Source organism: Nannobrachium achirus, assembly GCF_963921795.1.
Source record: "Nannobrachium achirus genome assembly, chromosome: 6".
NCBI classification, from domain to species: Eukaryota; Metazoa; Chordata; class Actinopteri; order Myctophiformes; family Myctophidae; genus Nannobrachium; species Nannobrachium achirus.
In genome coordinates this window covers 35225364-35253223 of record NC_137815.1, presented here as the reverse complement: position 1 = coordinate 35253223, position 27860 = coordinate 35225364, and the positions used below count along the sequence as shown (strand labels likewise).

General features: G+C 42.0%; 1 protein-coding gene across 1 annotated transcript; it reads left to right on the top strand.

Moving 5' to 3' along the window:
• Positions 1 to 49: 49 nt before the first annotated feature.
• Positions 50 to 27860, top strand: fancd2 (FA complementation group D2; the record flags this gene model as incomplete). Its single annotated transcript, XM_080728488.1, has 43 exons — positions 50 to 119; positions 213 to 347; positions 448 to 515; positions 603 to 709; positions 1037 to 1097; positions 1205 to 1257; positions 1409 to 1484; positions 1729 to 1853; positions 2948 to 3035; positions 4120 to 4224; positions 4335 to 4435; positions 5249 to 5348; positions 5948 to 5983; positions 6135 to 6281; positions 6517 to 6651; positions 7352 to 7483; positions 7790 to 7897; positions 8225 to 8334; positions 8471 to 8525; positions 8889 to 9008; positions 9568 to 9641; positions 9966 to 10109; positions 10404 to 10504; positions 10612 to 10727; positions 10824 to 10932; positions 11064 to 11165; positions 13359 to 13453; positions 14273 to 14434; positions 14890 to 15006; positions 15121 to 15249; positions 15886 to 16004; positions 16927 to 17037; positions 17256 to 17386; positions 17977 to 18076; positions 19923 to 20045; positions 20560 to 20653; positions 21604 to 21675; positions 21823 to 21861; positions 21957 to 22031; positions 22723 to 22797; positions 22897 to 23043; positions 23544 to 23633; positions 27763 to 27860. 43 exons carry the CDS (start codon positions 50 to 52, stop codon positions 27835 to 27837), a joined length of 4332 nt encoding a protein of 1443 aa, XP_080584614.1. The 3' UTR covers positions 27838 to 27860.

Below are 27860 nucleotides of genomic sequence, written 5' to 3'. Positions count from 1 at the left end.
CACCAGCATGTTTCTCTGACAGGTCTTTGGTTAAATCTCTTCCCCACAGATGATGCGCAAGAAGCGATCCTCGGCTGCTGTGGATAAAGGCGAAAGTTCTGCAACCCATGACTTATCCAGTAGTACGTTTATATGACATTCTTACTGTATATCTGGTGTCTGCTGCACTGGCCTATTTGTCATGTTCTGCTCCCTATGATCCTCTCCTCCAGAATCAAAGAAGAGTCGTGCCAGTAGTCGTCAGTCCAAGGCTGCGGTTCAAGAAGAAACAAATGACTCTGTATTTGGTGTCTTTCTGAGAGAGGCTGGTGTCACCCTGAGACAAGGGGGTGCATCCAACGAGATTGGTAAGCATCCAACCAGCTCAAGTTGAGAAACGCATGCATGGGGAAAAGTGATCACATTATGCAGCTTATTGATTGGAACCTTAAATGTTTTACCCACCAGCTGTTGACCAAGTAGTGTTCCAAAAACGGATACAGCAACAACTGCTTAAAAGTCAGAGGTACCCTGGTGTGAGTATGATGAAGACTGCTCCTGGGTTGAAGACAACACCGTTGTGAACTCTGCCTTGAAGTTACAAACTCTTAATTGCCTTACAGATTATCCAAGAGTTCATCACTGGAATGGAGTCCTATATTGAAGAACCTGAGAAGTTTAGGAACTGCCTCCTTCCTTGCGTTCCTCGGTTGCCTGATGGTGATTCTAGGTATTATAAAATGATACAAACCAGAAAGAATGTGATTACAACTTCAAAGAGGAATGGTACAACAAAACTTGCCGGGTGCAGGGCTCAAAAAGTTCAATAGAAGAAAAATGATTCCAGTACTTTATGTTATGTCATTCAGTAGGCACTCAAATTATTTCAATTCAGAACGGCAACAAGACACAGACGCGATTCAGCACTATGCCTTCTTTTCTTCTATTATAAACAATGCACAAATCTAACTGGGAAAAGGCTCCTAGAATAATAACTTATATTTATGCAACGCAACTCAACCAATGTCAATGGATGTCATTTTCTCCTGTGTTTTAGTTCTGTCAGTTCATTCCAAGAGAGTCTGCTACGTATGCTGTTGGGGATTGAAATGCTACAGGTACGAGTTGAATGGTTGGCAGAGACGATCTAAGACATTTGCAAACCAGAAGAGCGACATTTCAACTGCAACACAGATTCCTAATCTATCCTTATTCTTCCTTGTAGACTTTAATCATCAATGTTTTGTTTGAGAAACTCCCTGAATTCATGTTTAATAGGTCAGTATTATTTATGTATGATCACAGTTTTACTGTATGTCAAATGTAACAGCATAACCAATGTATTTTCTATATTATATAATATTATATACTGTATACTAGATAAGCTTATATCTTATTATATGCCGTCATCTTGTTCTATCCCCCACAGTGCAGAAGATGGACTTAATATTCCACGTGTCATAATCAACCAGTTTAAATGGTTAGACAGAGTAAAGGACAGCAAGGTAAAATCTTCTGACTAGTTGGTTTTTGCAAATGTTTACTTTCACCTTCTCTGTCCCATGGTAATCTTGATTTCTTCTTTTTCTACTGGTTTCAACCGTTATTTATCTCATGCTGTATAATACACAATGTGTATTCGATTTGATATCCTTGTTCATCCATTCCATATTGCCCTATCCCCCCCCCCAACTAAAATAAACTGCCTTATTTATAATAATTTCTTTTTCTGCGATCTGTTATTTGTAGGAACTGTCCGCTAAGCTCATGCAGCTGGTGTCAGTGGCGCCAGTGGAGATTCAGCGTGACATCATCACCAGCCTACCTGAGATCCTGGAAGACTCCCAGCACAATGACATCGCCAAGGATCTCAAGTAAGGAACACATGATTACAGCTGAGCTGCATCACAGTGACGTTACGGTTGTTAAGGGATGGTGGTGAGAAGTACAGCTGCATCATGGTGACGTTAAGGTTGTTAAGGGATGAGTGATAAGTACAGTTGGGTCATGAGGTTGTTAGGGTGGGGATGATGGTGATGATAAGAACTGCTGCAGACATCAAAGTTGTTACTGGATGAGTGATAAGTACATAGGCCCTCATTTATCAACGTGGTGCAGATCAAATGTTTGGCATACGCCGAGATTCCCGCATTTATCATCGCATCGTGACTTTGATGTTGGGGTACGGTAGGCTCAGATCTCACGTCAAGTTCTGAGGTGGTGTAGAATCTAGTGATATGGAAACACTCTTAACATTATTTGCAATGTGCACACGTACTTTAACAGTTATTCAGATAAGATTGCCGATCTGGCTCAGACCTAGAATAAACAAGAGCACCGCTGATTAAATCTTGTTGTGGACTGCAGGATCTCTAAATGTACGCTCTGGAGTTAAGGATAAAAACCAGACGCTCTACTGTGCCCCCAGCACACCTACAGTATATCTTCACGCCGTGGATTTATTTTTGCTACTGGGAGATCAGAGTTAGAACCATCCCCTCATACAGTACACCAGCCAGCTTTCATCCATGAATGCTTTGTTATAATTCATAATTCATTCTGTATAGGATGCGTTGATAAATCTCACTTCAACGTTGACTTAAACCAATATTTATGGCAAGAAATAAGCGTTTTTACGCTCCATTGATAAAAGAGGGCCATAGTGCATTGCAATATGTGGTCGTGAACACACATTGTTCTATCCCCCACACATGACAAATAAACCAAATCAAGATGAATGAAACCTAACCCTATTATTTGCACTGTTTTTAGTTAGACTATGAAGTACTTAATTATTCTATTTGCCTTTTAAAGAGTATGGTAGGATATTATGTAGGATTGTAGGATGAATGTTTTTTTCTGTCTTGTCTGTCTTTTTTAAAATGTTGACCCTGGACCCTGTTCTATTCTGACGGATGGAAAACAATTCTCCCCATTACTTTCTCTTTTATCTCTGTGTTCTCTACAGTGCTTTGCTGCAGGAGAACACTCAGTTGACTGTCCCCATCCTGGACGCCCTCTCTAGTTTGAACCTTAGTGCCTCGTTACTGTCTGAAGTAAGATGCACATGCACATACCATACCTGTTACTGATGAGATCATGTAGTGTTGGCTGGGCATTGGGCAATTAACCGAAAATACCTCAAAACGGACATTTAGAACCTGTAATAACAGCCCTCATTCTCATTTAGCTTAATTGAATAACCAAGATGCAGGTTTTACGTAAAAAAGTTCTTATTTGGGATGTTCCTTTTAGGCAGGGTGTTTAACTGTACTCGTACTGTACTACATTTCAATCGTCCATTTTTGTCTAATAAAATAATCAATCAAAATAATCGTAATATTGAATGTAAGTTATATTTCCCATTCGCCCAGCCCTAATAACATGACAGGTACAGTCTAGTATAACGCAGTGATGTCATTACGTGCGCATCCCGCATCAAAAACTCATTCAAGTCACCCAGGGACTCATTCATGTCATGGTCCTGGGGTCCCGGGGATGCGCCTCCATTGGAGTCCATGTTAAAATAATTTACCGCGTTGCGGTAAAAGAAAAAAAAGAAGAAATTCCACAGACACCACCATTGTTCATGGGTGAACGCATCCTACTTTACCCTACGTTAACACAAATAAAATCCACATAGAAAGTCTTAAACAGGCGATAGAAACGTCAATGTTTTGATTCCACCGACGTCCGACACCATTTTGCGCGCGTAAACTTTATATTGAGGACTCATAAAACTTTTCTGGGACCCATTTGAATGACCACCTGTGGGTCCCGGGACCCATTACATTGAAAACCTAGTAACATCACTGATAACGTCATATTTTACATATCATTACCCCCCCCCCCCCCCCCCCCCCACAACGTATAAACTAAATTGAGAGACTAAAAACATACTTTTTTAACAAAGCTTTTTCTTAATTCTAATTATTTTTGTCTTTGCCCTGGTTTTCTCTGAGCCAACATACAACCTCAGCAAGAAAGACAAACATAGCGTGCGCGCACACACACACACACACACACACACACACACACACACACACACACACACACACACACACACACACACACACACACACACACACATTTTGGCTGTGTCTAGGCGGTAGAGTAACTTATGTTGTGTCCCTACATCAGGTTCGTACAGCTGTCATGGCCACCTTGGCAGCAGTACAACTGGAGGACCTTCCTGTGGTTGTCAAGTTCATCCTGCACTCCATCTCTGGCCCCGATGCATATGAGGTCACAACTTCAAGTCATGTTGGCCATAGCAATATTCCTGCACTCTATAGAAACTTTAACTAATAAGAACTAATTAAGAAGTGCGTGTGGAATGCATTCCCTTGGTACAGGTGGTGAACGACCTTCGTAAGAAGTTGGAACTGGAGTTGTGCGTTCTTCCTCCTGTGATTCGCGCCTCGCAGATCCGCGTTAAGAGCAAGGGAGCAGCAACGTAAGATATACAGCCATTGTAACATCATTGGCCCCTTTTCGGGGTAGGGAAGCCCGGCAGGTAGGGTGATATTTGTCACTATACATACGTATTCCTGGGGGCTGGGGGTTGTTACCTGTCAGCTGGGAGTGTTGGGCAGAAAGAGTAGGACGAAGGCTCTACGTCCTCCTGGTGGGAGCTCCTCACTGGCAGGTGAGTCCATAGACATATAAAGGTAGACGCCTCCTCGGCTCTGAGGCGTTGGTAAAAGAGGACTGGCAAGCTTCCGGAATTCTGAAGGACGCTTCCCTGTGCGTCACAGAATGGGATGCTGGGGTAGGCCAATCAGATGCAGGAATGGCGGGACTCCCTCTTTCCCAATACAGGGGGCAGAGTACCTTCCACAGTTCCACACTTCCGCCAGTCCTGTCTTACCAGTCACGCCAATGAACTTCAGCGGCGGATGAGGTATCTAGCTTTTTATATCTGTGGGTGAGTCAGTAGGATACAGCAGCAGTGACAACAGGAATCAATTGGCACAACAACTAATTTTTTTGGGGAAAGGGGGTAAAAAATAATTCTCTACACTAAATTATTTAGAGTAGTTATTTTTATTATTTTTAAAAACACAGCATTCCACAAACTACACATTTCATCATTCAGCTTTGACACATACTGTAGATCGACAGTACATCCAGAGACTCGTGGGAAATGGGCTAATGGATGTACTGTATTACTGTAATGAACTTTTATTGTTGTTTTGTACATTTGTGATGCATTGCAGACTGTAATTACTTGTGTTGGTGTTTTGTAATGAGGTTAATTGTTGAACAGGTCCTCCGCCAGCAGCAACCAGGACAGTGTTACTTTGGTGTTGGATGGCATCAAGTCAGCAGTGCGTTTCCAAAAGACTATATCTGAGGCTTGGCTCAAGGTACAGTAGGGAGAAATGGAACTATTTTCTTTTTTTATTTTAATATCTAATAGATGTGAGAAATCACTTTACGTTGTACACACCTCAGAGTGAAAAGTCATACAGATATTACCAGAAACTATGATATGAAATCGATTTGCATCATAGTAGTTGCTATGTTGCAGTATCTAACCTTGTGACAATGATGCTGTAAGTTAACTAGTGTACTGTGAACACATCCTACTCTGGAATATAAAGTTGGCTACAGTATAATTACCAACCTCAACTTTGATATGCAGTCAGATGTTTGTTGCCTCTACAATTCAAGTACTGGTCTGAAGTCAGCCATAATTGTTAGTTATGCTGTACCCTTTATGTAAGAAGCTTCTTCTATCACCGTAATGTGAATACGGTACCTGCAAAAACACTGAAAATCAAATAGACACAATGCTGATGAATATTCTTGTCATTTTATGACATGTAAAAAAAATGAATGGACTAATACATAAATGTGAATATACAGATTCATCATGTCTTAAGTGATGAGTGAAAAGGCAGTGTTGCAGGTCTGACATGTATTTACTATTTATTTCCTGCTCTTGTGTCAATGTGTTTTTCAGGCTATAGAGAATGTTGATGAAGCAGAGGATCATAAGGTAAGCGAAGGCTTTCTTCTGTTTTTGGATAGTATTTCACACAATTTTCATTTCCCACTTTGTTTTAGAGGCCACAGTTTTTGAGTGTGTTTGTGGTGTGGGTGAGTGACACCCAGTCATCCATTCTTGTGTTTCTGACCTGCGACGCCAGGTCATAGATCTGCTGGTGCTGTTCATCCTCCATTCTACCAACGCCAACCACAGCCGGCGAGGAGCTGAGCGCGTGCTCAAGCTGAAAGTGAGAACGGGGCAGATCCCAGAAGCCCTGCTACAGAAGACCTTTCGGGGATATGCTCAGGCGAGGCAGTCTTTAGACACGCACCTTTCGGATGAATTGAGTACAGAGGACCCAATGGGTTTAAAATACCTATTAGCAGACCTTGTACTGTACTTCCCTGTGCCTGTATTTGCAAACTGTTAATAAAGTATTCAATCAATCACAAAATACTTTATCAAATAACACCATGTGCTGCTTATGCAGTCCCCTCTTTTTATGAATGTGATGATTAGTTACGATGAAATTGTAATTGCAGGTGATGCGAGGGTATTTCCCATCTATCCTGTCCCTGGCCCAGAGTTTGTTGCGCTCCCCAGACTCCTGTGTGGTGCCCTTTGGCGGACACATGTACAGACACTCCTTCATTTCCTTCGAGACTTACTGCCAACAGGTGGGTGCTGAACACAAGGATATGGTCAGTGGTGGAACTTAAATAAGTACATTTAGTACTAAAGTAACTTGAGGAATTTCTACTTTACTGGAGTATTTTAAATTGTCAGTACTTTTACTTCTACTCCACTACTTCTCGGAGGAGAATATTGTACTTGTACTCCACCACAATTATTTGAAAACTTTAACTTTTAACTAGTTACTTTTAACTCAAACTAGTTACTTTGTAGATTTTATTATTATTACACTTATTATTATTACAAAATATACATTCCCCACTTTAGCCCTACATTTTGGCCATTTGAAAATGGGCGATCTACAAGCTCACGACGCGACGCATTGTAGATCTGCTATTTTCTAAAGATTTTTATACATTTGAAAACTTGTGAAATTCTTTGTGCATTCTTTACATCATTGGTTCTCAACCTGTGGGTCGGGACTCCCAGGGGGGTTCCCCGATGATTAACTTAATGTGTAACATTGTTTAATCACTCAACAGTAAACAAACCAACATAAAGTTAGAGGGTATCTGCTCATTTCTAAAGTGACAATTTAAGGACTTTTTAATGCCTCTAAAATTATAAATAGAACCGTGTTATACGAAATGTAATGCCTCAACTCTTAGTGCTCATCAGGGTGTGGGGGGAACTACAGCTCTACATGGTGGTTTGGTTGTCCTGTCTGTTTGTCGTGGTTGATAGGAGGTGGTGGGCTCTCTGGTCACCCACGTGTGCAGTGGCGTGGGAGGGGAAGTGGACGTGGCTCTGGAGCTGCTCTGTGGCCTGGTGACAGAAAAACCCTCTGACATGGCCCTGTACGCCGTCTTTGTTAAGGTGAGGAGATATTATTCATGACCCATAACAAGAGATACTGTATGTCCATGTTTATGTGCCATTAACCTCCTTAAAGCTTGAAGCATAATTCAAGCTTCATTGCTTGCCGGGTTGTTCGCCAGGATTGCTCACCGTCGCCAAAAACAACCCATTTACAAAAACGTACAAAAATGTGGTTGTTTTGGGTGACTGATCCCATCTTGTATAAGAAAACGTTAGGCTTCTTCAGCCCCTTCAAGGTTGTACTGTCAGTGCCTGTTTTAGCGTTGGGAGTTTTTTAAGCTAACTGTAGTGTTTGTTGGACAGGGAATCCTAGACTACATGGACAACCTGACTCCTCATCAGATCCGCCGGCTCTTCCACCTGCTGAGTGGCCTGGCGTTTGGACAGGAGCAGCAAGGAGCTCACATCCAGGTAGCTCACACTAGGGCTGTCACGATTATGACATTTTACATGACGATTTATTGTCACTCAAATAATTGCGATTAACGATCTGAAAATATATCAACATTTTTCAACATGGAAATGATTATGACGATTATGGCAAAATAATTGCGATTAAACGATTATGTAATAACTGTGACAGGCCTACCTCACACAGTCCGTCAAACAACACTCGCATAACCCACCCACAGGAGCACATTGGTGTATATAACGCACATCACTGACAACAACAACAGCAGAGTCCTTGCTATCGTTCCTCTGTTGCTCTGTCTGATTCTTTCCGTTGTGTCGTCTCAGGATGACATGCACATCGTGATCCGCAAACAGCTCTCCAGCACCGTGCCCAAGTACAAACGCATTGGTATCATCGGAGCTGTCATGGTGGTGGGCAGCATGGGCGCCCTCAGGTACTGTAGGATCTGTTATATTCTCATTACACTGTCTTCCTAAAACTGGAACTTCTGTGCCCTCTTCTTACACTCTCTTTCTTATTTTCTTTGTCTCGGTTGCCTATTCTCTTCTCTCTTTCCGTGCCTGCCCTAGGCCAAAAGTGGAGAATTCACAAGAGGAATTATTACCCCCGGAGACATATAGACAGGTGAATATACCATTAGTATATCAATTAAGTTGCAGAAGAGACTGGGTTAATAACAAGAAGCAGCAGAGATTCACAGTGGTACCAATATGGGTACGGGTAAATCCTCTCTGTCTAAATACAGAGATTCATACAGGCAGTTTTTGATTATCCAAATACTTAATGTGTAAGCTGCTCAGCAGGTGTCAAAAACATGACTTTTTACAGTATGGAACATTAGCACATTTTGTGAAATTGTAAATGGCGCTAGTTTACATGAGGCATCACTAAACCAATAAAATTATATTCGCCTACCATTGACTAATAGACTAATGGGATGTCAGTTTCACCGCTAGTGTTGCTACTGATCTATTGTTGCCCATGTAGGCGACAGCCTTGTTGGAGCTGGTGAAGTCATGCAGTGAAAGCTCTCCCGAGGCTGCTGCTCTGTACTATGACGAGATGGCCAACCTCGTCCTCACCTGTAACCTGGACTCTACTGTGCAGGTGTGTGTTTGCTTAACAAAGCATACGCAATTACCGTAATTGGTCCTTTTTATCTTTGTGTGGCATGGCTCCGACTCCTCAGAGGGCGATTCGTCTAGAAGAGGGTCTTTCGGTGTGGCTGGAGAAATCCTTGCAAATCCTCTGGGCCAATGACGTATCATGTGAACATTGCCAGTAGGCCACAGGAGTATACTTCTTTACCATAATATTTTTTGAAGTATGAAACTTATATTTTATAATGGAAGACAGCAGGGCTTGGCTCAAGCTGAAACCTTGCCCAAATATTATGTGTGTGGAGGAATCAGTTGGCACAACAACTAAATTGGGGAGAAAAGGGGTAAAACAATATTATAATAAAAAAAACATCATAGATACGTCACAGGCCTGCTGGCCACGAGTCTTGAGATCCACATGATTACATTGTGGACTTCTAAACATCCTGTGAGCTGACATTTTAAATTAGTTCTTGTAGATATCAGATTGCAAACCGACTGACAACGGGCGGCCACTGCATGATTGATTAAGCCCTTTATTGCTGTGTTTTTCCCCTGGCCAACAGGAGTGGATAGGGAAGAGTGTACTGGACGACTTCCAGGAAGATTTTGTGGTGGACCTTGGCCCAGAGATCAGCAGGTTTGTTAATACCTAAGAATAATTTGTTGTGCGCTTGTAGATATGCTATTTACACTATTCTTTCATTTCTGGAAATTGGGAATTATCTTTATTTTTCAATGTACAGATTATTTATTGTTTTGGTTATTCTACTGTTAGACTGATGATAGGTTCTTTGTTTACCTACAATCCTAGATTACTATTTCTATTTATTTGATGTACTGTATTACCTTGTGCTTATTGTAAATCGCTCTGGATTAAGCATTTCTGCTAAAGCACTGGTTTAGATAATTTATAGCTGTGAGGGCCGCCTGTTCCCTGTAATGACTTCTATCTGTGTCCCAGCTCCTCACCCCTCCCTGCCTGTGTGGTTTACAACCTGGATGAGGATGAGAGTCAGGGAGGCATCGCCATCAACCTGCTGCCTCTTCTGGCTGATGATATCTTGAACAAAGCAGAGCTGTGGAGTCAGAAGGACAAGGCACACAAGTCAGTTGCCACACTCTCTCCTAAACACATAAGCCCTATTTTATACGTATGTGTTCGACGTTGTCATGCGAAAATCGCCGATCTGCAGGCTAAAAGATAAGGGCAGCAGTATGAAAATGCTTAATGCTGTCATAAGGCTTGAACACAAAATATACAATCGTTGGCATTCTTTGCTTTGTTCATGAGGCAGTTGTGGTACTTGAAATTAAGTGTTTCAAAATGACAACTCATGCAACTGTGATTTTATGAATGGGAGTGATGTGGATTGTGTAGTAATTGTTTTGTGTTTCGTAGGCGGGTGTCTCCACTTTGTCTGTCTCCGTTCTTTCGGCTGCTGAGGCTGTGCGAGGAGAAACGACACCAGGGAGACTTGGAGGAAATCGATGCCTTGCTAGGTGAGGAAGAGAGAGTTACAAACTACAGAGTCTGATTGTGATACCAATTTGTTGTCATTGGTACAACTATATACAGTAATTTGCTTTTGTGCATATGTGGGTCACAGGCTGCCCCCTAGTGTTGACCAATATGGACATAATAGAGAAAGTGGAGAGCCTGTCCAAAGCTGAGAGAGAGTTCCTCTGCATGTTGCTCTTTCACACCATCAACTGGTTCAGAGAGGTAATTGCATATTTTGCATCAACAATTTGAACTTTTATACAGTCTGCCCTGCATTGCATGTTATTTCAGTGTAAAATACGTGTGTTGTTTATGCAGGTTATAAATGCCTTCTGCCAGCAAAAAGATACGGAGATGAAGGTCAAAGTGATGACTCGCCTGCAGAACATCACCTACCTTCAGACTCTGTTAGAAAAAGCTTTGGCAGGTAGGTCTCAGAAGCAACAAACCTGCAGGTTGTGGAGGGGTTAGGGGGGGGGGGGGGGTTGAAATAATGAATTTACCCTGATGATGATGACATGACGTATTGTAACGTCTATAATACATTTGCGTCTCCAGCGACACCTGGCTTCATTCCCCCTCTGGCTAACTTTGATGGAGAAAGCACAGAAGTAATCCCTGTCCCCGGTTCAGCTGCTCCTCAGAGCAAGGCCAAGAAAGGTAGCCAGGTTCATTCACTTATAATTTACAACTTAGGCATTTAGCAGACGCTCTTAATGCAGAGCCATTTACAATGAGCAAGGACAAGGTCATATATCAAATGCATAGGATCAATAATCCCATATATATATATATATATATATATATATATATATATATATTAAGGCTGGGACTTTAACTGATTAATTGCGATTAATTAATTACAGAAAATTAACGCGATTAAAAAAATTAACGCATTTTAATCGCACTTAGTTTTTGCACCACAGAACCTTCAGTTTCGGGCATACCGATCATAGAGATGCACCAACCAAGAAGAGACAACAAACGCAAAGGGAGAAGTAGCCGATCAGAGCGCTTTGTTTGGCCAAGTGGATGCGAAATTTAGATTTAAAAAACTCACTTGTTGATTCATTCGTACAACAAAATGGGTTTTACTTGAAAAAAAAAGCTTCTCAGGTCAAATATCGATGTGCGATTAAAATGCGATTAATTGTGATTAATTAATCACAGAGCCTGTAATTAATTAGATTAAAAACTTTAATCGCATCCCAGCCCTAATATATATATATATATATATAATGCATAGTTCTGTCATTTGATGTCTCTATGAATTGAGGACAAAAGGACGCCAATGTAAACAAGCCATCGTGCTTTCTTGGGTTTAAATCATATTAGTAGACCTTGTATCTGAACTGTACTGTCCTGTGCTTTTCCTATGAAAACTTCTGATAAAGTATTCAATCGATCGCTCAATCAATCAATCAGTTAACCAAGAACCTATCATCAGTCTAAATAAAATAATCAATAATCTGTACATTGAAACTAAACACACTATACCAGGACAACAATGACCTGGCATCAGACTATGAAACATGCTATATGTATATTACATTTGAGTCTTTGCATAAGCCAATGCAAGTTCATCAAGGCCAGGGCCAAGTGCTACTGCCCTAACCTCAACTCACTGTCAGCATAATGCTGCCATGTAGATCTCTTAGCCATAGGTTCATCTGGTGATGCCATGTAGATCTCTTAGCCATAGGTTCATCTGGTGATGCCATGTAGATCTCTTAGCCATAGGGTCATCTGGTGATGCCATGTAGATCTCTTAGCCATAGGGTCATCTGGTGATGCCATGTAGATCTCTTAAGCTTTGTACACACCGCCGGTGAATTGGCGAATAGCGAATTAGCGTATAATTCGCCTTTTGTTTAAAACCTTATAAAGTCAATGGAAGCATCCACACCAAACGCGAATTTAAAAAAAGCGAAAAGGCGTCTGTTTTTTATTCGCCCTTGTGTCGAATTTAGCGAACATTCGCTGGTGAACTCCTCTCTCTCTCTGTATTAAATCAAGCTCACTCTATCCTACTTGAAGAGAGAGAGAGAGAGCAAGGTCGAGGGACCTTGCCTTTGCATAGCTTTTCCGTGTCTCGTCTGTGTGGCTGCTTGGGGAAAGTACTCGAATACTGGTAAAAGCATGGTTTATGTATGTTTTATTATTAATTTATATCTACAAAAAGACTAATGTTTTAAAATAAATCGCTGGGTATTAAATACAATAGGATCCGAAATGTAGTGGAGTAGAAGGAAAGTAGCCTACTGGGAATTGGACTCAAGTACAAATACCTGCAAGTACAGGCTACTCAAGTAAATGTACTTTTAATTACTTTACACCACTGCTGCTGCGAGCTGCCTTTCTGTGGGGGAACGGAGCGGAGGCCGGGGGAACGGTGAAAGCGTGTTCAAGTCTCTTCTGTGATGTGATGGGTTGCGTCTTGCGTGCGCCGGCGAAGACTTATATTCTTCTTTATCTTTTTATTATTTAATAGGCTAACAACCACGGCCAGGTCATCATCACTTGAGGATGTAGTTTCCATTGTTTTATTTGTTTCCCCGTCCGATCTCCTCTCTCTCCTAGTCTCCTTTCTTCTCCTTTCTCCTGTAAGGAGAAGAAATCTGCCTGCAGCCGCTACGGGCAGATATCACCCCCTCGTATTTAGGCAAATTAAGCGAATATTATACGCATATTCGCGTCGCTTTTTGGTGTGTATGGAAAAAGGCGAATCTCGAATTCTTCGCCTTTTTGGTTCGCTTATTCACGTCGCTTTCGCTAATTCGCCGGTCTGGACAGAGCTTTAGCCATAGGGTCATCTGGTGATGTCCTGGAACAATTGTGTGTTTCTGTCCTTAGAGGGCACAGGAAAGAAGAGGAAAGCACCTGCTAAGACTTCTCCAGGAAACGGCTCTCAGCTGGAGGAAGGAACTGAGGCAGATGAATGCCTTCAGGTAATGAAGTTAAAGAAAGAGTAATGCATCTTTCTTTAATGCTCATTAAAGAAAGATGCTGCTTAAATCTTTGCAACAGCAATTAGGCTCTTTAACTCCACAACCAGCCGCTAGGCCTACTGTATGAACTGGATTAATGGTCTTAGTTTTAGTTATTTATGTGCAATAACAAAGGATTATTATTATTCCCAGTGATACCCTTTTAATTTTAATGTTTTTTTATACTTATTCATAATATATGTTTTATATATATTTTTTCTCTCAGTTTTAACCTGTGCCCCCCTCTTTTTGTGATGTGCCTGTATGAGCTATAGGATATCTGAGTTTCCCTCTGGGGATTAATAAAGTATCTATCTATCAGTGTTGATTTCGTCGACTAAAACTATGACGAATTTCTTTTTTTCGACTGCGTTTTTTTTACTGACGAAAACGAAATAAAAACTAAGCTGTGATGACTAAGACTAAATATATTGACAATTTCGTCAACAAAATAAAAACTAGACTAAAACGTTAGGGAGGGACTAGTGAAGAAGAGAGTAATTTTATGTTTGGTTGCTCTCAGGTGTTGCGTGCTGAAAATAGCCAATCTACAAGCTCACAATGCGTCGTGAGCTTGTAGATCGGCTATTTTCAGCACGCAACCAAGTGTAAAATGAAAATCGTATAATATTTAGTCGACTAAGATTAGACTACAACTGAAACTTTTCAGGTGACTTAATTATGACTAAAATTAAATTACATTTTATTCAAAAGACTGACTAAAACTAAATCAAAATTTGCTCAAAAACAACATTGCTATCTATCGTTGTGCTCCTGCAGTCGCCTCCAGAGAAGGAGAAGGAGAAGGAGAAAGAGGCCCGTCATGGGGTCAGCCTGGTGGGCTACCGGCCCTTCTTCAGAGAGCTGGACGTGGAGGTGCTGGACGTGCTGCAGTGTGGCCTGCTCTCCCGAGCCCTGCTGGACAGCGAGCAACACACCAAGGTAAGGTCACACAAAGTGTAGATAGATGGTAAACTGGGGTCAGATCACCATGGCAAATCATGCTGATTTGGAATAATAACTCTTTTTTTTTAATTGCTGTTAATCCCATAGCGGCCATGGGTCTCCCCTACCTCATGGTCCACACGTAACAAACATACATGGAGTCTCGTATCTCATGTAGGGTGGGGATCCTTTAGGATTTTAACAATTCCGGTTCCTTAACGATTCCCTCTTAACGCTCCGATTCCTGAATGCAAATGTACAAACATTTGCATTTGTTCACTCTCAAGAGTTATGGTGGTCCTTGAAATTAAAAAGTTAGAGAACCACTGGTATTGTAATTGTATAGCAAACGTAAAGTCCACATAACCAGCTCTGAATGTGTGATGCAAACCGGTTCCAGAAACTGTTCCGGATCCCAACCCTAATCTCATCTTTGCTTTGGTGCTGTTCAGGCGCAAGAGGAAGTCCGGCTGGGTCCTGCTGAGCTGGTCTTCCTGCTGGAGGACATGCTTCGCAAACTAGAGTTCAGTCTGACAGCCGCACCAGCCAAGAGAGCCCCTTTCTTCAAGGTACAGTTGTTCAAACAGGCTGGTTTGGTTCTGTATTGGTCATTATCTTTAAGCCTAATTGTTGCTCACCGCTTTTACTGTCAGCTGATGAGATCATGATGTTGCCTTGTGCAGGGGAAGACGGACAAGAGCGTGGGTTTCTCCCACCTCCAGCAGAGGAGCTCCAAAGATATCGCTTCCTACTGTGTCCAGCTGCTGCCTACCCTCTGTTCACACCTGGAGAACTGCCACAACCACTTCCAGGTACACCCACTGTGAAACTGCTGAGGAGGACGCTGGGTCTTTTTCATCCACTGCCAATGTGCATCTTGTTTAATTGCAAGTGCAACAACATTTATATTTGCGGGTGGCACAGTGGTAAGCTGTAATCTAAACAAAGTACAAAAGCATTAACGTTCCCAAATCATAGCCATGAAAGCAATGACGTTAACGTTTTAAACATAACATGGCATCATACCTTGTGTTTTGAACAGCTGCTCCAATGGCGAAAATGCAGTAGTGCTCTTCTGTGATGTCCAGCAGACATCACACAGTGTGTGCTGTGGTTTAAAAGTAGCACGCAACCTGTATTGGCCCATTTTGTGTGTGTGTGTGTGTGTGTGTGTGTGTGTGTGTGTGTGTGTGTGTGTGTGTGTGTGTGTGTGTGTGTGTGTGTGTGTGTGTGTGTGTGTGTGTGTGTGTGTGTGTGTGTGTGTGTGTGTGTGTGTGTGTGTGTGTGTGTGTGTGTGTGTGCGCTTGTGCATCTGCTCAATCGAGCAATCGAAGCGCTTGCTTAAGCGGTGTGACCACCGCTCAAAAAGAGATATGTGTTGGGGGTGGCACTGTGCCACATTAGTTTATTTGTATGAAACTGGTTTTCATTCTGCTTTCTTGATACAGACCCTGCTCTCTAACAACGATGGAGTGGTGGATGGCCCAGGTACAGACGTTCAGGAGCATCAGCTACTGTCCTCAGCCTACCGGCTCCTCCTGCAGATCCTGAACGCCACCTTCAGCTGGTGAGGAGAAGTACCAGTCTGTCCTATCAGATAGTAGAACAGCGGAATCGGTTCCATCACATTTGGAACAGTGGCGGTTTTATCACACAGTCAGAGCAGGCATGTGCTGTGGACTTCACATCTGCTATCTTATATATACATTCCTCTAAGAGCCGCATCCCACTTCCAAGCCCATTCACGCCCACTTTACATCCACTGCAACTCATAGGTAGAGCAGATGTCGGTAGAACGTACGGAATAAAACCGCCCACAACTCTATGCCGTCCACTCATTCGCTAGCCGTCGCCATGGTACCAGCCTGGGCTATGGAATTGGAAGCAAAGCCCCCGCAGTAAGTGGATTGAAATTTGACACCACTGTGTTTCTACTGCATGTGCGTGCTGCTGCTGCTGCCTCCACAGTGAGTGCAGAGAAAGAGCAGAGGCATAACAGTCACTTCTCTCCATAATAATTGTACCCAAGCACTGGGTCTCGACCCACGGGTGGCGGTGGGTTGCGGAATGGGACTGTGTGTGTGTGGCAATGTTGTGTATTGTAACTGCATCTTCTATAGCAAACAGTGCTAAACTCTTCAATCAATCAATCAGTCTATACAACAACGTGAGGTCTAGAATTGAGCGGCCGCGCAGCGGCCACGAATTTCTAGTACAATTACAATACCGGTGGTTCTCAAACTTTTACATTTCAAGGACCACCATAACTCAACTTACAGACCTAATAGGGTCCATTTGGAACCCTCTATATAGGAAACGCTAAAGGGAACCCGTAAGTAATCGGTCTGTTAAGAAGGAATCGTTAAGGAACCAGAAACGTTAAAATCTCTTAAGGATCCCAACCCTATTACTATGTATTTAAATGTGCATATAGTTTATTTATTAATGTTGTGTGCATCTGTCTGTCTGTCTGTCTCTCGCTCTCCCAGGTCTGGGTTTTCCCAGCTAGGCCAAAGGAGCTTATTGAAGAGTGCTCTGGGAGTGTTGTCTGGACGACTTAAAGAAGTGGGGTCTGAGCGGACCCTGGAGCAACTTATAAAGTGAGTGATGAAGGTTTAAAGTCAGAGGATAGTATGTGTTACAAACGTTGATTCCAGTTATGTTAAGCAACATGGAATGAATGCAATTAACCCATTAAGACCAGGAAAGCCTATACGTTATACCTTGATCTCACTATGTAACAAAAAATATCTTTCATTGCACAATGCACATCCCTACTGTTTCATTATTGTAATGGGACTTCCTTTCTGCTTTTTAGGGACAGCTTTCAGTACCTGCTGAACTTCCGTAGCACCGTGCCTAGTCTGTGCACAGCGCTGTGTCTCTGTCGGCTCCTCTCCACCGTGGCAGAGAGAGGAGGGAACTCCGCAGCCTTCAGAGAGCAGACCGGTCAGCATCACTCACACCAGGGGTCTTCAACAGGGGGATCCCTAGGGGGTCCTTATAGTTACTACAGGGGGTCCTCCAAATATTTGTGTGATAGAAGCTTTTTTTCTCCATTAACCACTTGTACCCTAGTGTCCATATGCTGAGAACTTTAGCCAAAAATAGCAGATCAAAAACAAGCTCACAACGCCTTGCGATGCGAGGCGTTGTGAGCTTGTAGATCGGCTATTTTTGGCAAATAGGTTTGGTGTATGCCCTAAAAAGTACAAGTTCAAGTAAAGAGTGAAAGGTCAGGTTTAATAAGTATTGATGGTTCAAGTGGTTAAATATCTGAAGATACAAATTGACATGAATCCAAAATACACTGATGATTTTGCTGTCAAACGATTAAACTATATGGTATCTATGGGTTGTGGGGGTCCCTGCTTCATCTCTCTTGATTAAGGGGTCCTTGGCCTGAAAATGTTGAAGACCTCTGACTCACGCACACCACATGCTATCTATTACCTCATCTAAATCCACTCATCTAATCTCCTGCTCACAGATGGACTGTTTTGTTTGTTCATTCACCGTGATTGATTTCTCCTTCGCAGCATCCCTGGCACGGCGGTTCCTGGGCCAAGAGTGGGTGACCGCCAGCGGGGAGAGAGAGCGAGGAAACAAGTTCAACGAGGGCCTTCAGACTCTGCTCAGGTGTGTTTCTTTATTTGTGTCAGAATACCCCACCCATGCCTGAATTGTCCACAAAAGTTGTAAGTTTTAGAATAACTAGCCCTTACCCGTTCAAAGATATGAGCTCCGAAATGATGTGCAGTGTGTGGGTTATGGGATGTGCACTGTGCACACAGTATATGAGGGATGGAAAGTAACTTTAACTGGTGCTTGCATGCTAATATGTAGGAGCATCAATGTAAGAAATACCCATTCCATTTAATGGCTACAGAGATACTGTGTACCGATCTGCATGATTTTTGGACAACATCTGTAACAGGGCCAGAACCCCCCCCCCCCCCCCCCCCCCCCCCCCCCGCCCGCCCGCCTGCCCGCCTGCACACACACACACTCCCCCCCCCCCCCCCCCCCCCCCCCCCCGTGTGTGTGTGTGTGTGTGTGTGTGGGTTTGTGTGTGTTTGTGCATGGCCTGAACAACAGCGCCCCTCCCTTAACATGTGTGGTCACAAAAGGTACTGTAGGCTAAATAGATATAGATACACCATAAAAATGCTATTATACAGCATACGATTTGTGAAAGTGACAAACGGGCTTCACAGTTATGTCAGGTGTGTTCATATGCTGATGGTGATGCGATTTCAGATCAATTGCTCCAGCCACCGAGGAGAAACGCTGTTTCATACAGACAGACACTCACTCAGACAGACATTCGCAAAATTATAGTATAGATTGGTAATTATCAACACAAACAATATAACTGAAGAACAACGAGAGGTGGAAAGAAAGAAAATATATAGCATAGCACAAAAATAAATTGTAATAAATTAATACAATAGTTGCTGGATATGCTTCTCATCGTGAATCAACATTTTCTGCAACACAGAAGCCCCTTAGAGGCCTATGTTTTCTCCACTGCATAGGCCTATTTCTCCACTACATACTGTATACATCATAGAATACAACAAAATGGGGTACATATCCCTATATCAACAAACTTTCACTCTGTTTAAAAGGTTAAACGCTGATATGTGATGTAGAAAGTAGCTCACCAACTGATTTATGTTAGATTAAATCTCAGGAATGTTACTGAATGAATTATGCGAGGGCCTAGTCTTCTTCTTTTCGTGTCCACAAGAATGTCACTTACAAGGCTAGATGTGATTCAGCCACAGCTGAACACATGCTGTCCCTTCTCATTCGGCCAAGTCTGATGCAGTACAGGCCAGGGCAGGGGGCAGTATATCAGGAGGTGCTGCCTGGTTTGTGGTTCAGTGCCACAGTCGCACACAACGTCCCCGTCATTTAGGCCAAGGGTTCCCAAACATTTCAGGCCGTGACCCCCCCAAAAAATATATGAGAACTGGGGACCCCCCACCCTGACAAGCACTTGGAATTGTAGGCATTACATTGCGTTTGACTCGGTTCCACAGATAAATATTATGAAAATAGACAAACTATTGTCATTTTCACAATGTTTGCCTCTTTCTTACGTAATATTTGACAATTTGGTGCTTTAAAAAAGGGTCCTTAAAGTCATTAAATTGTAACATTTGCAGATACCCTGTGTACACTTACAGTGTATCTTGGGTTGTTTATTGTTGAGTGATAAACAATGTTGCACATTAAGCTAATCATCCCAAATTAATTTGGGCACCCGCGGATTGGGAACCACTGATTCAGGCAGGTGGTGTTAACACTGCTCCAGGCGGCTGTGCCTCGCTCGCCTTTAGCTCCACTGTTGTTGCTGGAGGGAGGTTGTCAGCAAACCATGAGTATGTCAGTCAGCCTGGTGAACCATGAATATCGTTTTTTTTGGGCCATCAACTGCATTGCCTTAGTGTCCGACCTCCTCTTATCTGTCTCCCAGCATCTACCTGGAGCACACAGACGATGTCCTGAAGGCTGTGGAGGAGATAGCAGGAGAGGGCATCCCTGAGCTCCTCGATGCAGCTAAAGACGATGGCTCCAAAACCTGGCCCACTCTCAGCAGGTATAGGACCTCGATCTATCACTAGGGATGGGACCATATGAAAAATTCATATCACGATTATTGTGACCAAAGAAGAAATCACGATTATGATATCGCAATATCGCGATCAAAATATCCCCAACATCCATTATCCAGGGGCAGAACATTTGCCAAAAAAATAGCAGATCTACAAGATCACAACGTGTTGTGAGCTTGTAGATCACAACGCGTGAGCTTGTGAGCTTATTACAAGCTCACAAGCTTATCGTCCCATCCCTATCTATCACCCTATTTATTTATCCCCAAGTGGGACCTTAAGAGACCGCTTTTTTCCATGAGGCTGTGTCCACAGCACACAAAAATGTGCTACTGTAACACCATTTTGTAATTAATTTCAGAGAAAAAAGGCAGGGCTCGTCATGACCTAAAATGAGAACCTGAACTCTTTTTAGGCCTTAGGCCTGACCTATTTTTAAGTAGAATAAGACTTTCAGTTTAGTTTTTTGTACTTTCACTTTCTCCCCTCTTTCTTCAGGCTGACTTTCGTGGTGTTCTATAAAGGCATGATGGTAGAGCTGGAGAAGGCTGTGAGGAAGATTCCTGCTTGTAAGAACAGTGATAGCACCGAGGTAAACCACAAGTGGTCTCACTGGGGTGGTTGTGAGAATGGAGTTTTCTTGTTGGTGTGTGTACCTAAAATCATCTGTATTGGATACTAGAAAATACGCTCAGTAGAGCACAGACCATAAAGTGTTGCAATGCCATTAACACACTGCCACGTCCCTTTTGGGGGAAAGGTTCAATTGCGTATATATTCTTTTAAATGTGTGTGAATAAACTTTCATCGTGGTTAAAATAAATAGCTGTATATGTAGCATATTTTATTTGTGTAGAATGAATAGCATACATTTTTTTTTTTTTTTATAATTCAAATGTTTTTTATTTTTTCTTCTTAATACAAAAATGAAACTGGCAAGTTGGCGTCTCCAAGTCAAGACTGATGAAACCCTTTTCGGAGATATTCCAAAAAACAGAAGTGGGCATGGGCATAGCCCTGGGTATCAGCCAGCGAGTTGGCAGCTCTGAACCAAGGCCCCCTTTAGAGACATTTGCAAAAGAGGAAGTGGGCACGGCCTGTGGGTTCGACTGAAAAGTTGATGGATCAGAGCCGATGACACCCCGTAAGGCTCCTTTGAAGAAATAAAAAAGCGCTGGCAGTCGACAAACTTTTCCTCAAACATTTGTGGTGTTATATGAATCCTAAGATGGGTGCCTTTTTGTGATAGATCTCACCAACGAAACTTTAATCCGATTTTCCTTGGCCTATGACCAACCTTTCCACCAATTTCTGTGCCAATGCTATCATAGCATTTTGTGATCATTTTCTGATTATAAAATTACCTCTTGGTGGAAGTAGAGTAATGAAACCGTGCAGAGCATTTCTGAATAAAAGCCTCTTTTCGAGTTGTAATTTCAATACAGTTAAACTTTCCCACCCCCTTGCATTTCATTTATGCAATTGCGTGGGTGCATGCATGTGCGTGTGTTATTCTGATCAATTCTTCCTTACTTCCTCCAGGCCCAGAGTGAGAAATTACTGACATGGAACCTGGCTGTCAGAGACTTTCACCTCCTGGTCAATCTAGTTCAGGTGCATTACTCGTTAGTGATCTGCAGAATTGTGTGTGTGTGTGTGTGCGTGCGTGCGTGGGTGCGTGCGTGCGTGCGTGCGTGCGTGCGCGCGCAAAACATTGTATGTGTCCCACTAAAGATCTCTGTCGTCCATATCTTCTCACAGGTATTTGACTCCAGGCCAGTACTTAATGTGTGTCTCAAGGTGAGTAAACCTCAGTTACTATAGAAGCAGATCTGCACGTTCAGCAGTTCAGTTATTGACTCCACACTAACTGTTTCTAATGTTGTTTCTGCTAGTATGGTCGTCTTTTCCTGGAGTCTTTCCTGAAGCTGGGGATGCCGCTGCTGGACTATAGTTTCAAAAGGCACAAGGTACAAACCATGTTTGTTCTCAGCCACAGGTCATGTGCGTTCGCATTGCCTACAAACTGTCCGGACCAGGGGTCTTCAACAGGGGGTCCTCGGAGTTACTAAATTGTTTATTTTTATTTTTTATATATTACCACTTCAACCCTAGAATCCCTATTCAATTTCTGAGTAGAACCTTAGCCGAAAATAGCAAATCTACTGTGTATTTCTGACCTCTTTATGGAAATGATGTTGACAAGAAGACTGCTGTGCTGTATAGCAGGGGTCTTCAACAGGGGGTCCGGGACCCCATAGGGGGTCCTCCAAATCTTCCAATCCTTTTTATATTAACAACTTGAACCCGAGTGTCCATATTCTGAGAACTGTAGCCAAAAATAGCTCTACACTGAGTTTGTAGATCGGCTATTTTCGGCAAAGAGCTTTGGTGGTGTAGAGGAGAAAAAGAGCAGAAGTACAGAGAGAAATGTCAAGTTTATTAAGTATTGATGGTTCAAGTGCTTAAATATGTGAAAACACAAATTGACATGAAGCCAAAATACACTGATGATTGTGCTGTCAAACGATTAAACTATTTGGAATCTACGAAAAAGTTGTGGGGGTCCCTGCTTCATCTCTCTCTCAACCAATGGGTCCTTGGCCTGAAAACGTTGAGTTATGTCCTTCCAGGGCTAACTCTTTGTAATGTGTGTCTCAGGAGGATGTCCAAAGTCTTCTGAAGACCATTCAACTCAGCACCAGGAAGCTCCATCACATGTGTGGACACTCAAAGGTAGCTATCATATGATGTGAGGATATTCAAGATAGAGAGTATGTCAATACAAGTGTCCTAAAGCTCTGGTTGGTTTTGTTTGTTTGTTTGTTTGTTCAGATCCGTCAGGACATGAGCCTGACCAACCACGTGCCGGCCCTGAAGAAGAGTTTAGAGCTGTTTGTTTACAGAGTCAAAGCCATGCTGACTCTTAATAACTGTCAGGATGCATTCTGGATGGGCAACCTGAAGAACCGTGACCTGAAGGTATGCTTTCTTTCTACCCTTTGGACCCAAAGGAGTGTGTGCGTGCGAGACGTCCATACATTGTAACACATGACTTCTAACATTAACAAAAGTGATGGGTTGCTTTCAGAATGGCAAGAGTGATTCATTTGTTTAATTTCTTAATGTCTTCTTTACAATGAAGGACAAATGTTTTGCCAATCAGCCTTAGTCAGTGTGAATCCAGCCCCTGACGAAGGCTGAATAGCCGAACCTTGTGGCTTTCATTGTAAAGACATGGAGAAGAAATAAAAGTGCGACCCATCACTTTTGTAAATGTTATTGATCTAAGAGGATGTCGCACCAGAGGAGTCAGAGTGTGGTGGTAACAAAAGGTTCATTTGTCAATGAATGACTTCTACCATTTACCTTTTTATCCAAACCAAATCTAATTAACCATCTACTAATTGCTTAAAGAGTAAATGTTGTGCCTGAGGCCATGACTTACATTGGATTGAGTGCCTGGTGTCACCATGTTGCAGGGTGAAGAGATTCTCTCTCAGCGTCCCGAGGGAAGTGAGGAGGAGGAGGAGGAAGACGCTGAGAACCCGCGGCAACCATCTGCGGATGAGGTACTTGTGTTCATGTCATTAGAAAGGACTACTTTATAGGGCTGTCACAATTATTACATAATCGTCTAATCGTGATTCTTTTTTACATAATCGTGATTATTTTTCATAATCGTCATAATCGTTTCCATGTTGGAAAATGTTCTTATATTAAAAGAAAAAGTGGAAATAGCAGATCTACAAGCTCACAACGCGTCGCATCGCGACGCGTTGTGAGCTTGTAGATCGGCTATTTCCACTATCAATGTTCTTTTTTAAGGATAAAGTTGTAAAATATGTCAGTAATTTCTTTGTATTTTTAGGTTATGTGTCTTATCTACCATGTGCAACTTCAAAGCCTACAAGCCAAACAGAAATGTAATTGTCAACAACAAAAACACAATTAAATCGTCAATCGCAATTATTTGAGTGACAATTAATCGTCATGTAAAATGTCATAATCGTGACAGCCCTACTACTTTATAAACATGTGCCAGGTTGATTCCTGGCACATCTTGCCAAATGTTTTTTCAATGTCTTTGTAAATATCAGAATGTCATATCGATCGATATCATTATCTGCAAGCAACTGAGATGCTATAAATACTATCTTTCGCCGTAATCTGAAGACTCACCTCATCAGCCTCCACCATAGCCCATAGCACTTTTCCTAGCCTCGACAACCTTGCAGGATTATGCAACGGCTATAATGTATTTTAGATGGATCTGTCATGTAGACAGATGCCAGGTCATTGTTGACCTGGTTTCAATAAACAGATTATAGATGTTTTGGTTATTCTACTGTTAGACTGATGATGGTTCTTGGTTTACCTACGATCCTAGATAACTATTTCTCTGCATTAATGTATTACCTTGTGCTGTCCTTGCTTATTGTAAATCATTCTGGATTAAGAGCATCTGCTAAATGCAGGTTGCAATACCCTCCATTGATAGCCCATTCATGAAGTGCTATCTGTCCATACAGTTGCAATATTGGTGAATTTATTGTTGTTTAATGCAATCAGACAGGCCTTTTCTTTTCTGTTTCATGAATGGGCTGTCAATGGATGGAGGGTATTGCAGCCTAGATGCAGATAGCATTTATAGCATCTAAATTGCTTGTGTCTAACTTATCATGTGAAACATTTGGTAGTCTTACTTAATTATTCTTGCATCATGGCTACCTGTCTGCTACTGCCAGACCAATAATAGCTCAGATTTATATAGTACCAAAAGTGGCTTTACATAAAGAAAAGGAAGCAACCAACTTTATTAAGAAGAAAAACAATAAAAGAGAGTGCTAGATTAAAACATAAAAGAATAATAGTGATCTAGTGTCTATTTGAATGTGGTCTTAAACTCTTATCTCTGGAAACCCCATGGCAATGTGAGAAGTGTGAGTGCTTACATAACATGTAAGGATAACATGCAGTTGAAACTGAGAATGGCAGTGGAGCGATAAGATAATGTTGTGTTTTGAGCTAATAATTTCTGGCTGGTACAGCAGAGTGACATCAGACATCAGAGTGTGTGTGGTATGTGCCTTAAAGGACAACTCCTCCCTAAATCACTTCTAGGCCCGTCCATGCTGTGTAATTATAGACCCATTTCCAATTTGCCTTTTCTGGGCAAGGTCCTAGAAAAAATTATCTTTCATCAATTGGATGTATTTCTGCAGAACAATAAGGTGCACAACAAATTCCAATCCGGCTTCAGGAAAGGACACAGCACAGAAACTGCACTTTTAAAAGTAATTAATGATCTTAGGGTGTCTGCTGATAACAAAAATGTATCCGTTCTCCTACTGCTGGATCAAACGGCGGCTTTTGACACAATTGACCATACAATTCTAATACAACGTCTTGAACACTGGGTAGGGCTGTCAGGCACAGCTTTGTCCTGGTTTTACTCCTACCTAACAGGCAGAAGCTACTTTGTTAATCTAGCTGACTTTGAGTCAAACAAACACAACATCTGCTCTGGTATTCCACAGGGCTCAATTCTTGGTCCTTTATTATTCTCCCTCTATATACTGCCGCTGGGAGAACTTATTTCCGCTCACGGTGTGAATTTCCATTTCTATGCTGATGACACCCAGCTGTACCTTTCGGTAGCTCCGGACGACCCCTGTGCTCTAGACCCATTGCTGACGTGTGTGTCTAGCATAAAATGCTGGATGAGTGAGAACTTTCTCAAACTAAATGAGGACAAGACAGAAGTTCTCATAATTGGTTCTACTGCGCAGAGAGAATCAATAATAAGTAGACTTGGTAACCTGTCTAAAGAAAGTAACACTTCTGTAAAGAACCTGGGAGTGATCATTGACGCTGAATTGAATTTTAATACACACATTAATCATGTCACCAAGATTGCCTTCTTTCACCTTAGAAATATTGCGCGAATTAGAGCCTATCTAACATTGGACGATGCAAAAACGCTGATCCACGCTTTTGTTTTCTCTCGGCTTGATTACTGCAACGCACTTCTCTCTGGTCTGCCAAAGAAAACAACTGACAGTTTGCAACTTGTTCAAAATGCGGCAGCCAGAGTTTTAACTAAAGCTAAGATGAGAGAACATATTACTCCAGTCTTAGCGTCGCTACACTGGCTCCCGGTTGTTTTTAGGATTGATTTTAAAATTATTTTACTTGTTTATAAAGCCCTAAATGGTCTGGCACCTTCGTACCTCTATGACTGCCTGCATAGATACGTTCCAAACCGCCCACTCAGGTCTTCTAGTGCTGACCTACTCGATGTGCCTAAAATGAAATATAAAAAATATGGTGAAGCAGCTTTCTGCTTCTACGGACCGACAGTTTGGAATAAACTCCCACTACACCTAAGACAGGCAGCCTCTGTGGATAGCTTTAAAGCACAGCTCAAGACCTATTTCTTTACTCTTGCTTTTAGCTGAATTATTTTTTTTTATCTCTTTGATGCTATTGACGTCCACACTGTTCTGAAATTGTTCTTCAATGTTTTATGTTTTTATTGTTCTGCTTTATTGTATTCATGTGTATTTTATTTTTTCTGTTAAGTAACTGTGCTTCATTTTCTGCTCTGTAAAGCACTTTGAGCTGCATTTCATGTCATGAAAGGTGCTATACAAATAAAGCTTTATTATTATTATTAGGCTCATTTTCCTACTTATATTGATCCAAAAAGACTGTCCGTGGGGTCTATTAGGCAGAAATGCCCCTGTTGTCCAGTTTCCCCAGCAGAATGCAGCAGCTCTCATAGCATAGAGTGGAGCCTATAAGCCTATCACTTTCACACTGTTTGTTGTGTTCAAAAGGGATTTTATTTTTCATGAATGTGTTACTATTTGTCATTACAAACACATCCTTGCCTTGGTTGTCCCACACAAGCCACCACAATATCATAAATAATGTTTTGGGCTGAGCATTCGGCACAAGTGCCAATCAAAGTGACTGTACTGGCCAATCACAGGGCATCTTTGCCGGGACTTGGCAAAACACATAAAAGCATAACATCTGTTTAGCAGAGTGTGATGGCTTGTGTGGGACAACGATGACATGGATGTGTTTGTAATGACAACTAGTACTACATTCATGAAAAAATAAAAACACTTTTGACCACAATAAATAGTGTAAAAGCGATAGGCTTATTTATAGCCTCCACTCTATGCTATGAGAGCTGCTAGGTTCTGCTGGGGAAACTAGACAACAGGGGCATTTGTGCCTAATAGACCCCATGGACAGTAATTTTGGATCAATATAAGTAGGAAAGTGAGCCTAGAAGTGATTTAGGGCGGAGTTGTCCTTTAACCACACTGCCATTAGCGCCCCCTTTAGATTTAGATTTTGTTTACTTTAATCATTATTTTATACTTTGGCTATTTAAAAATAGAAGATATACAAGCGCATGGTTCGTTATTGTGTGCCGCGCTATGAAATATTTGAATATATATAAATGCTAAAAGGTAGAGCCCGCACACTAAAGAAGTTAAAAGGTACTTCTTTATTTCAAAATATAAATAAAGAAGTACCTTTTTCCTGCGTGCGGGCTCTACTGCTTCTTTAGCCCAACACGCACCAGTCGATGTGCATTAGCTAAGTTTCCTTTGAACCATGTGTTTTTCTCAAAATTGTTATAGTATTTAAGCCTCAGGTCTTAATGTTCTTTATTTCCAGGGTGAGGAAAGTGATGCTGGAGAACCTAATAATGGCCTCAGGGAGGAAGATGAAGAGGATGAAGACTCCGACTAATAAAGTGATCTTCTGAGACCAAT